Source organism: Neophocaena asiaeorientalis, unplaced genomic scaffold (genome assembly GCF_003031525.2).
Source record: "Neophocaena asiaeorientalis asiaeorientalis breed wild unplaced genomic scaffold, Neophocaena_asiaeorientalis_V1.1 scaffold515, whole genome shotgun sequence".
NCBI classification, from domain to species: Eukaryota; Metazoa; Chordata; class Mammalia; order Artiodactyla; family Phocoenidae; genus Neophocaena; species Neophocaena asiaeorientalis.
In genome coordinates this window covers 994,656-1,007,222 of record NW_020175829.1, presented here as the reverse complement: position 1 = coordinate 1,007,222, position 12,567 = coordinate 994,656, and the positions used below count along the sequence as shown (strand labels likewise).

Genomic DNA, 12,567 nt, shown 5'->3' with positions numbered 1-12,567 from the left:
AATATACTTTGTATGATTTTAGTTGCTTGAAATTTGTAGAACCTTACTTTGTGGTCCATAATATGGTAAATTTTTGAAATGTTCCAGGTGTACTTAAAAAGAATGTGTATTATTCAGTTCTTGTGTGTATTATTTTATGTATGTTAATTAGGTCAAGTTTACTTTTCCTGTTATTCCACTGTAACCTAACTGATTTTCTGTTCACTTTTATTATAAAGAGAAATGTGTTATAATCTAAAAAAAAAAAACCTTAAAATCAGACTTTTATTTTCCTTATTTTCTTTTAATATTCAACAGGTATAAGATATGAAATATGAATGACAATAAACCAGTGGGGAAAAACGTTTAATTTCAGTAGTAACCCAAAAAAATGCAAGTTAAGATCGTGAGCTAACTTGACCTATTTTCAAATTGAGGACAAGTAGAGAGGGGTGCTGATTATTTTGGCAATGTCTATCAAAAACCTCAAAAATTAATTTCAGTAATTTATCCTAAGGAAACACTCACATATGTTCAAAGAGATCAGTGCACAAGGATGTGTGCTAGACTGTTATTAACACAAAAGTATAAACTATGAGGAATGGATAAATTCTGTAGCCCTGAATATTATTCAACCATTAAAAATCGTGCTATGGAGGCAACTGATGACATAGAAAGGTACAGGTTCCAAGAGTATGTATAAAATGATTCAAAAAACTAGAGGGGGCTTCCCTGGTGGCACGGTGGTTGAGAGTCTGCCTGCCGATGCAGGGAACACGGGTTCGTGCCCCGGTCCGGGAAGATCCCACATGCCGCGGAGCGGCTGGGCCCGTGAGCCATGGCCTCTGAGCCTGTGCGTCCGGAGCCTGTGCTCCGCAACGGGAGAGGCCACAACAGTGAGAGGCCCGCGTACCGCAAAAAAAACACAAAAAAAAAACAAACAAAAAAAACACCAGCAAAAACCTAGAGGGATACATACCCCCATGACAATAGTAATTCTCTCACAAAATCACAAGTCATTTTACTTTATGTACCTGTATAAAGATTTTCTATAAATCTGTCTATAAACATTGCTTTCACATCGTTTTAAAATGTTTTTTAACTCACAAATTAAGCAACTGGATGTGTTCAGCCTTTCTTGTGCACGACCTAAGGGATCATCCAGCCTTAGAGTCCTCATTTTCACAATGCTTGTCTTTCCTGGACAGACAGTGAGCCGTCTGATTGGCAGACTTTGTGGACCACTTGTCCTTGTGTGCTTGGCCCTCATCACGGTGCCAGGCCCAGAGAGGGAACTTAATAAATGTTAGGTGGATGAACCAAGAAAACAATGAAAGAGCATATGAATTATTTAATTGTCCCAAAGGCCTAAAAAGGCCACATGTGGAAGTGAAAAAAGTTTAGGTGTGAATTTAAGTTTTCACCAGAAAATGTGAAGTCATGCTATACTCACCTAAGAAAGAGATTCATTGTAAACTTCAAGCCAGATCATACTCATCAATATTTTTTAAAGATATGAACTGTTTTATGGTTTCAGAGAAGAATGGTATAAACTGTAGTAGTGGTGATGCCTTGTGATTACAAAACCAGGTGAAGTTCAAAGCATCTAGCTGAGTTACATTTCGGGTGAGGCTTGGTGTTCTTTTAAGATCATTCACTACCTCTCAAATGCTCTAATTTTTAAAGTCCAGGACTCATCGAATAAAGTGAGTTGCACGAAGAGAAACATTCACAGGGTCAAAGCATAGTTACCTGAAGGCTATATAAGAGACGGGTTAAATTCTGTATCGCTTGTATAATCTGAAAAATAAGATTATGAGTGTCAAATTTTTGAAAAAGCATTCACTATCCACAAACAAAGGACGGTAACATATTTAAGGTATGCAGAGCTCACCTCTGACTGTGAAGAACTTGGGAAACTTCTATATTCCACCTAAAATACATAAAAACAGAAGAAAATGAACACACTCTACTCTTGAAAAGCTACACTGTACTGCCCCACTACGACCTCAGGGGAATCACTCCTCTCTCTCAACTCTTCCGTAGCGACTGTTTCCTCCCAGAAATCAAAGCCTGTAGAATTAAACCACCGCTTGATGAGAGAGAACCCCCTCTGTGCAGACTTGGTATCTGAGATGCATGGCAACTTTCCACCCAGCCATCCCTTAAAACACTCAGGGAAGATGGTCAAGGAGCGCTGCAGGCTCCAAGTGACAATGTTTACCTCGTGCAAACCGTATTGTAAAGGGAGCTCTCTGCGCCCAGGTTGAAGTTGTCTCCTGGGCCCAGCTTCCATCCTGGAGGCCAGATTTGGAAGCCAGAGATCATCATGCCTGGTCTCTAACTCACTTTGAGATTTACAAAGCCCCAACAGACAGTGTTTGGGAGGAGAAACCAGACCCAGAGGCAGCCCAAAGGAGAGCACTCAGCTGGCCAGCTCCAGGTGCCCCCTCTCAGAGCTCACTGGGCCCATGCATGAGCGCCTTAGTAGAAGCCCTGTCAGCAGAGGCCTTGAATGAGGCCACAGGAGACCATGTGCTCCCGGGGGATGCATCTCTACCTCACTCATTGCCTCTCCACTGCACACATTGGGGGCACATGTGGATAGTGAGGGTTTCCAGTTTTCAGAATTCAACATTTGTCTATTTGTTTGTTGTCTCTTTTCTCTCATTAGGATGTAAGCCAACGAGTAGCAAGATTTCATCTGTATTCAGTGCTGTACCTGCAAACCTAAAAACGCTGCCTGGAATGTAAAGGACACGCACATTCCATTCTAGAGATAAAGAGTGAGGGACCACTAGGCCCTCCACACCTCACGCCATGGGGATCATCAGATTCCCTGCCCTCCTACAGTCTCCTGCACACCACTTGTGGTCTTGTCTGAGCAGCTTTAAATTGAAACCGCAGGAAACGGTTCTCAGGTAACCTGAGACTTGTTGAATTCAGTTAGTTCAGGCTGATGAGGCCATGATGAGCTAGCCAGGTCTTTTCTTCCCGCCCCTCACCCTTCCCCAACGCTGCCCATGAAAGACGTCATTACTAAGCAGCACCTCAAACAGGGGAAGGACAAACGATGGGAAAGGAGATGAAGTTTAGTCATTAGATCTGCGCCCAACCCTCAGGAAGATAACCGGGGCTGAGAACCCCTGTTCTGTAGTGAGTTCCGGAGTTCTCTCTGCTCTTCTGGTTCTGTCCTTGCTCCACATTCCACTGCTTTTGTAATAAAAAGATTGTATGGGGTATAATTTTTATATTCTACACACATAAGAAACATAGAAATGAGCTGGATTATGCTACGTGTAGTTACTTATTCCCAAGATGCACTTGGTTTGATACCAGGCAGGAATTTTGAACATCATCTTTTTAATGGAGTTCGTCTGCCACCTTGTGGTGAACGTGCATAGCTGCAGTAAGTGCTTTACACACGGGATATTTTGCCATTTGGGTTACAAATCAGTAATTTTGAAAAATCCTTTCAGAATTTTTTTTTTTTTAAACCTTAACATATTAAGAAAGATAATTACAAAATACCCATCATATGCTTATTTAAAGTGTGATTTCAAATGATTCTGCCGTGTATGTCAGTTCATTTCGTTTCTAAAAATGCCTTATGAATGGCAACGTTTTCCAGGTAGGTTCATCCAAAGAGCACCCTGAACACGTAACCTCTTACCTGTCACTGAATCATGGAAGGGGAGGGCTTTAGGGGTGGGAACCACCTCAGCTTTCCATTCAAGAGAAAGCTGTTCCTACTCAACCCTCCCCCAACTTCCCCCCCTAGTAACATAAAAGCAGCTGGAAGCTACAGGCTTGAAAGTGAAGTCTGCCCTGAAAAGGATGGAAAAGCAGGAATGTTTTAAGAAGAAATAAGTTAGAAAGCTCAGAGTCAGAGTAAGTGGAGTAAACTCTAACGACTATTTTCATTTTGGCCTATGAAGTTTAAAAAAACACTAAATCACAGCCATCTTTTCTATGGCTCTTAAAATATCTTTGGTTTCTCAGTCATATGTAATATATACAAAAATATATATGATATACAAAACGTTACATAAAGATCTGACAGATGTCATCTTCCCACATTAACACACAGTGGTATCTGGTAAAGTGCCTAATTCGATTTTAGATAAAGTTAAGCTCTTGAGCCCCAGATAATCCTGGGAAGGCCCACTAGCCACTTCTCAGAATCATATTCTTACTCCCTCTCTCTCTCTGACATCTCAGTTTCATTTGACGTTAACAGAAAATTTCATGCACTTAATGTTTAAAAGAGTGTGTTATAACCTATGTGTATAGTGCGTAAAAAAAAAAAAAGGTGTTTGGAATCACTTTGCCCCAGAGCAGAAATTGGTTAGGTTGATTACAAGTCTATCACAAAAAGGCAGGTGACAACAGGGGTGGTGACAGGAAAACAATCGTAAAGGAGAGGAAGGTAAAAGAAAGTGAAGAAGCCAGAATATTCCAAAGTCAAAATTGTTTCTGCCACTTTAGCACCACCTGGCTGCATAAGGGCCTGGATGTCCAGGACCACCTCTCAGCCAAGAGTTACTGTATGTAGTGGGTGAAAAGCTTGAGGTTGGCAGGGCGGAAAGTGAGACCAGAAGCAAAAGCGCAGACACACAAATAAACATTTGAGTTTTAAATCTTTTTAATAACTTTTCATTGGTTTCTTGGTTTACACCTACACGATATCAGAAAAGCAAGAACATTTTAAGAAGAAAAAAGTTGGAAAGTTCAAGTACGAATACTGAAATTGAGAACAATGCAGGAGAACGCTTGCAGACTATTCACTGCCGTGGACACACCAGGAGCTGAGGTTGTTTGATTACACAAAGTAACCGCTGCTGTTTACTAACAAATCAGTTCACAATACCTTCTCCCCGGCATCAGAGACCGCCAGGTCGGTTCCCACACCCTCGGTCCCAGGATCCACATCCCAACAGCCTCTTCCTCCTGTCCCTTCTGTGACTAGTGCTGGAAGCACACCATTGAGACAGAAACAAAAAGGACATCATCAAACATCAGCCAGTAGACTGGGTTCTTTGTACTCAGCTGACACATATTCCAAGATAAGAAACATCACAACATCACATGTATAGAATATTCTTATAAGAGGTGCTAAAAAAGTACAGAGCAAAGTGCAGAGTCCCTGCCCCCAGGGAGCTTACACACTAGTAGATGCCAAACTGACCCACAGCATCCCTTGTCACCCATTTTTTACTTTACTTTCTTTCTAGCGGAGAGGTGTTTGTGGTACCAAAAGGGTAGGATTCTGCATCTCCCTTTCACTTAATAGGAAAAGCTGCCTGCTGGGGGTTAAATTGAAAACAGGCACCATGGAAGAAAATCAAGGGCTGGCAGGCCTGGTCTAAGGAGACGGGTCTGGGAAAGGCTCCCTTAGGGCCGGTACAAGAGCCGTAAACAAGGTTAGAAGGGAGGCATCCAATGGCAGGAATGAAACATGTTTCTAAGCAGGTGAAGACGGTTAATGCTTTATGAGCTCAGAGTCATACAAACTGAGAAGCTGTCCTTATCTCCAAATAACTTAACTTTAAAATAATTTCCAAGTGTGTTTTTTCCCTCACCATTCTTACTTATGCTGTAAATTCACAAATACTGTAAATACTGTATATTTAACATATGAAAACACAGAGATATTTCTAGTCCAGAGATATGTTTAAGTACCAAATACAGACTTCATGTCATCCATTAAATCTCCATTGGTGGGATTTTCTTTCTTTACCCACGTGAACTCAGTTAAAATTTATACCATGCTCACCTTGCACATATTAAAACTAGACTTTCCAAAGCCCTTTCACACACAGAGTCTCATTGGAACCATGTCCAATCAGGACCCTGGTGAAATAGATATTCGCTTTGTGCTATCTTGAAACTTCATTACTGACGAAGGAAATACTTTTTCTTTATTTAAATTAATTAGAAAACACTTTGGGAAATGACAGTCCTCTAAGATTCCAAAGGCCTCTTTTATTCCAAAGACGTTTTTGTTTAAGCAGAAATAGCTCCAAATTATATCAACTAAAAATTAAGTTCATTTTGCCCAAGCTAGTCAACACTTTTTCACTACAGTGAACAAACACTTTATAGAGATTCTTCTGTCACTCAAAAAACGGTTGGACTCTTGGGTACTATTCTTAACTCTTAGAGAGATGCCAAAAGCATTACCAGAGACTTAGCCATTCTCTCTTCCCCCAAGTAGATACGAGGACCATCAAATGGGAAAAGGAGCTGATGGTGAACCAAATGAAGGCAGAAGAGTGGCGTGGACCAGGTCTCTCTGCTTCTGTATTCTATTTCAGAATTTCGGAATTTCACAGGAAGTAGATTCTACCAGTCCACCTGATTAGGTATTTCAAGGACTAAAAATAGAGGGCCTTGCTTGGTCTGTAAGCTCAGACGGACAGGGGCCCGACTGAGAAGGACCCAGTCCTCCAAGTCAATCATAGAACCAAACCACCCAGTTACACACTTCTGTTCAGGACAGTGCTTCTCACCCTCGTCAGCTCTAGAGAGAGAATCAAACTCTTGTAGCACCGTGTTCCAATCCAGCCCAGCACTAAACCCCAGCACAAGACTAAACTGGTACAAGACCCCACCAACCTGCCCCTCCTCTACGTGAACCCTGACTTCAAGCCACTGTAAACAGCCTCCCATGGTTCTAGCACACGTCAGGGGAGATGTGGACACAGACGGGGAGAGCCTTCGTTGCCTGGTCTGACAGGAGGTAGGTGCGGCCTGTGCTCTGAGCAGCTGCAGGAGCTGAGTGGAGCCTGTCCAGCTGTCCCCGGGCTGAGGCTGAGAGTGGCAGATCCCTGCACCGTATTTTTAGCTAGACCTTCCTCAATGGCATCAGCAGGCGCTTCTTTAAAAAGCAAATCACCTGGGGCAGTACAACTCCCCTGACAAATCTGGGCTGTGTCCAAATGAAAAACACATGTGCACATCCTGAAACTAGAAACCCAGGATTAGATAAAGTAGAACTGAAGAATAATTATTAGCTCTGGTTAAAAAAAAAATGTATAGAACTTTAAAACTGTACTGCTTCCATGTATCTTAATTAACCAAGGGATGCTGTTAAAGAAATTCTAAGACCATTTAATCCTCCAATCTCTAGCTACTAAAGACATTTTATCTGTGCACAGAAGACCTGGTGGAAGTAAGGTTTTTAATCACCAGGACATAATGAAAACTATATCTTTATGGTCCTACCTCAGAAACCTCTAGGGAACTAAATATTTAGCTCACAACTATACATATAATTCGGTTCTGAGAAATTACCTAAATCAATTCACCACGTTCTATTTTTCTGTATTTAAAATCTACTGAAACACAGTTTAATAAATGAATTCTGACCTCAGCTAAAGTGTATGATAACAGTGATCAAGAATCTTCCGGCATTTCTGCCTTTAACCCGAACACTAAACCTCATGTGTGTGTGTGTCTGTCTGTCTCTGTCTGTGCATGTGCATGTGTGCATATATGCATTAGATTCTAGTTTTCTGAATTATGTTTTCTGAGTTGACGATATGAGAGTAAGGTAAAGGTCCATTCATTCTTTAATGAACTGCAGGGACCCTTTTCCAAAAAACCAAAAAGTGTAAAAGCTCTTTCAAGACTGTATTCAGCAAGTCATAGCAAATACAAGACAGGGTAGGGTTTGAACAAAGTACACAGCTTCCCTGGGTAATGGCAGTATAACCTACAAACTATTCTTTAAGTCCTTGTCCTTGGAACACCAGTGTCACTTCTATAGGTAAAGGAGGCTAGCATATTTATTCTCAGGTTTTTTTCAAAAGAATACACTCGTACCCTTCAAATCAGGACAGAGTCATTGCCTTCATTTTATGTGCCCACTATATGCTCCAGGGACTGTGCCCAGGCTCACTGCAAAGGCTACATGCTCACTTACAAGCAGTAGGTGATCCAGGTGCGTCCCGAGAACTGAACACATCCTGCAAAGCAGGTTCTCCACAACCTTCCTTGGGTGACTGACACGCGTCGCTCGTCTGGGAGGCCTTCACTGCAACTTGCAGGCTCTCGGCTAAGGAGAAGGAGGATAACAAAAATAAATTAAAAAAAATATATGTGTGTGTGTGTGTGTGTGTGTGTGTGTGTGTGTGTGTGTGTGTGTGTGTGTATATATATATATATGGCCCAGGAGCTAAAAATGGCTTTTACCTTTTTAAAGCATTGTTACAATACACACACATGCACAAAGAAGATTGTGTTCCCCAAACTGTATATGGCCTGCAGAGCCTAAAATATTTACTATCTGGCCCTGTATAGAAAAAGTTTACCAACCCGCAATCTAGACCAATACTTTTAGCATTACTTTATGATAGAGAATTAATTCAGTAAAAAAACAAACAGTATAAAAATAACTCAAATGCAACTTCCAGTAAATTAGTATGCTAGAAAAACTTCCTGAAATCAATTAATTTAAATATGAAATTAGGCATTAGGATTTTATTTTTTATTATTTATTTAGCTGCGCCGGGTCTTAGTTCCGGCACGCAGGATCTTCCTTGCCGCGTGCAGGATCTTTAGTTGCAGCATGCGAACTCTTAGTTGTGGCATGTGGGATCTAGTTCCCTGACCAGGTACTGAACCCGAGCCCCCTGCACTGGGAGGGCAGTCTCAACCACCAGATCACCAGGGAAGTCCCCAGGCATTAGGATTTTAAAACTTGCTACTCAGAAATATTAGCTATTCTTCAAAAGAGTATTTCCCCAAATGTGCCTTAAATAAAATACAGATTCCCAATCTTCACCCTAGACCTACTGGATCAGATTCTCCAGAGGAGAAAACAGGGGATTTGAATTTTAAACAAGCACCAATGGCTACTCTTAGGATCTGGTAAGACTGGGAAACGCCACACCACGAAAGTCAAGTTCTTATTTACAATTAAAAATTTGCAACTAGCTCATAGGATAGTATAATTCTGAGGACTCTGCAAATATTTCTAAAACCCTCTGTCCAGTGATTCAATCTAGCAACTACTCATTGAGCACCTACTCTGTTCTGGGGGCCACTGGGCATCTGTTAACTAATAAGGAGAGTTTGCAGACTAGAGAAGGAAAGAGACACACACAACTAACTCTACTACAGGGCAGTGCACGATCAGTGCCAAGTTCTACCATCCAGGTATCAGAGCATCACAAAATGCCCAGCAGCACAGGCTAAAATTGAGAGTGCGTGACTTATTTGATAAAGACATCGTCAGGGACAATGAGATGGTCCCTGGTTGTGTCAACCCATTTGGAAGTTCTTCCGGCTTTATTTCTAAAATCTACCTTGCCTCTGCCCACTTCTCTCTACTTGCATTGCCAAAAGTCCTGGTCTAGACCGAGGCCCCAGCCTCTCTCATCTCAGCCTCTGTAAGCACTTCCTAACAGTCTCCAGGCAAACTAGTCTCCTTCCGATCTTGTTTTCCATTCAGCAACCCTCATTCTTTTCAAGATATAAATAAGATCATGCTACACCCATGATTAAAAGCTTCCAACAACTAACTTTCCACTGATTTTGGAATAAAATGTCTCTCTCTCTCTCTCTTTTTTTAAACCACAATCTACAAATATCTGGTCCCAGCCCACCCATAGCAGCCTCCTCTGCCTCCTGTCACCCTGCCTTCCTTCTTTCACTGAACATGCCAAGCCCATTCCAGATGCAGGGGCTACGTACTCACATTCTGTCTGCCCAGGAATGGTCCTCCCCCAGATCTCCAAACAGCTGGCTTCTCATCTGTCAATTTTCACCTCAAAATATAATCTCAGAGCAGTCTTTCCTGACCTCTCTACAGCAAAGCCTTCCCCTCATCCAATCCCATTATCTTATTTTCTTGTGACTTTCTGAAATAACCTTGTTTCTCTGTGTATTGTTTATCTTCCCCAGCTAGAAGTTTTTATGAAAGCGTTACTGTTTCCTTAGTTGGCACCAACAACAGTGCACACAGTAGGTAGATGCTTAATGAATATTTGATGAATAAATGAGTAAGAGATTCCATCAGCGGACTCCACTTCAGACAACCTCTACACCCTCCTTAAGACCTCAGTCTCTTCAACCGTGAAACAGATACAATAGATTTGATCATTTCTAAATTCTCTTCCATAGGTAATGTTCTGAGATTCTAAGGCAGAACTTGGCATACGTTTTCTGCAAACATTTCTGCAGACAGTAAATATTTTAGGCTTTGTGGGCCGTACAGTCTCTGTTGCAACTATTCATCTTTGCCCCTGTAGCAAGAAAGCAGCCATAGACAATATGAAACAAGCGGGTGTGGCTGTGTAACAGGCGGTGGGAGGTGGGATGCATTTAGTCCGTGGTCTGTAATTTACCAACCCATGTGCTGAATGACAGCATTCCCTTCCACGCTCGGGTAGTGGCTCTTTTATCTCCCAAACCCTCTGTCCCTATTGTCACTTCCAGACTATTGGCCCCATTTCCTCCCTAAACCTGTTTTTCCCTTGAAGTTCACGCCACCAGATTATACCACTCATTGGTCCTCCTGGTTGCCATTCATCTACAGACTCCTCAAACGACATGGCACCTTGTGCAAGTTCTCTCACCTCCCCCAGTACTACCCTTGTCAGGATTCTCTGTAATTTCAATTCTGTGAACGCAGTCCTTCCAGTACCCTGGCCTATCATCTCCCTAACTTTTTCCCCTTCAGTGAGCTTGTCCTCCACCCTCCTTCAGCCACCAACTCCCACGGTTATGCCCTAGACTTTGTTATTCTTCACACAGCACCCAGAGGGTTCCTTTTAAAACACAAATCAAGTCACTCCTCTACTCAAAACTCTGTACTGCTTTCCCATCTCACTCAGAATGAAGTTCTGAGTGCTTACCTTGATCCGGTCCATGTAATCTGAGTCCTAAGTAACTCTGACTCATCTCCTGCCACTCTCCACCCCTACGTCACTCTACAACACTCTACGTCCTCCTTGCTGTTCCTCAAACAAGCCTGGCACTCACCTGCCTCAGGACCTTTGCACCTGCTGTTCTCTACAACTGGAACGTTCTTTCCCCAGATATCTACTTGGCTTTCTCACTTACTTCTTGTCTGCTCACATATCACTATATCAAAGAGGCCTTCTCTGGTCATCCTATCAAAAATAGAAACTTCCCAGCCCTATCACTCTCTATTCCATTTACCCTTATTTTTCTTCATAGCACTTGAACCAAACTGACATTTTTTTTTTTAATATATGCTGCTGTTTCTGGAATAAGTAAGGACTCTCTGTTTCTGGAGAGTAAGGATTTTGTCTTATTCTGCTGGGTCCTCAGCACCAAGACCGTAGCACATGGCACATCGTAGCTGCCCAATAAACATTTTATGAGTTTGTTGAACCAAATCCTTTTGGAAGCAACTTACCTTCTTTCAGTGCTGCTGCCAGTAATGAGGCTGCCTGGGGAGGCTCTCCGGGGTCTGGTTTAATGAGGAGGTGGGGCTCTAGATGGACATCCTCAAATCCACTCAGCTCTCCAAGTTCAGCATAGATATGCAGCTTCTCTTCCAAATATGTGCAAATTTGTTGGTCTTGGTTACTGAGTATTTCTAAGAAATAGTATTTACCATCGAAAGTTATCACATGAATACAACTAATGAAAATCCAGGCTCTAAGATAAAGATGTTGCTAGTTAGCAAGCAGTACATTGAACAGGTCAAGTACAAGTTATTGATTGGGTGGGACAAACCTAGGTTGAAATCCTAACTATTCTACTTGGTGACTGTAGTTTCCAGCAAATGACTGACATCTCTGAGCTTCCTTTGTCTTTTCTGTAAATTTGCTGTACTCAATAAGTGTTTGTTTCATTTCCCATTCCCCTAATTCCCAAAAACCTTGCAAAGCCGATCTTTGTTTATTCAGGCTGTTTTCTATTAAGATTAAACATGAAGGTCAGGAATGAAAATTGAGGTGGCACTGTCCACGATGAGCGCTTCCCACAAGGGAAAACAATGCAAGGCCTGGAACTGCTCGGCCTTCAGCCAGTCCTGGTCAAAACCAAACATACTGGTTTATGTTTTCATTTCTCAACATCCAATGTCTTTAACCACCTTCGCATGCATCATCTTCCTCTAATTTCAACATGTCACAGAATTCTTAGAGCTTAAAGGGACCTTAACCAGAAGCGAATTCAGGGATCTCAGTCTGCCTCAGAATCACTGAGGAAGAGTTTAAAATACTGATGTCTACAGCCCATTGCCCTCAGATTCTGGGTGAACCGATTGAGGGTGAGGCCCAGGCATCAGAATTTTTAAAGACCTCCCCAAGTGATTCTAAGGCCCAGCCAGAGATGAGAATCACTGAGCTCATCTAATTTCCTTACTTCACAGATTTGGAAACTGAGGACCAGAGCTGTTGTGTTCCTTGTCCAAAGTCATACAACCGTGACCTAACAGTGTGAGATCTAAAATCAAAACACTAGACAACAGGTCCAATGCCCATCTGTACCATACTGTCCACAATTGCTGTTATGTTACATGCAGAATTTTTAAAATATAGTTTTAATCACTAAGGAGGGAGGGAGTCATTTTATTTGAGCACCTTTAGTGCCAGTGTATATACATAT

The 12,567-nt window shown here is 42.0% G+C and overlaps 1 protein-coding gene across 1 annotated transcript in view; it reads right to left on the bottom strand.

The window, feature by feature from the left end:
• ARHGEF28 (Rho guanine nucleotide exchange factor 28) overlaps positions 1-12,567 on the bottom strand; it is a 123,697-nt gene that overhangs the window by 34,471 nt on the left and 76,659 nt on the right. The window contains exons 21-25 of the mRNA XM_024732790.1: positions 11,369-11,551; positions 7,907-8,038; positions 4,850-4,950; positions 1,874-1,912; positions 1,732-1,779 (exon numbers count right to left, since the gene is read on the bottom strand). Coding sequence (XP_024588558.1) covers positions 1,732-1,779; positions 1,874-1,912; positions 4,850-4,950; positions 7,907-8,038; positions 11,369-11,551 — 503 coding nt within the window. The remainder of the gene's footprint in view (positions 1-1,731; positions 1,780-1,873; positions 1,913-4,849; positions 4,951-7,906; positions 8,039-11,368; positions 11,552-12,567) is intronic.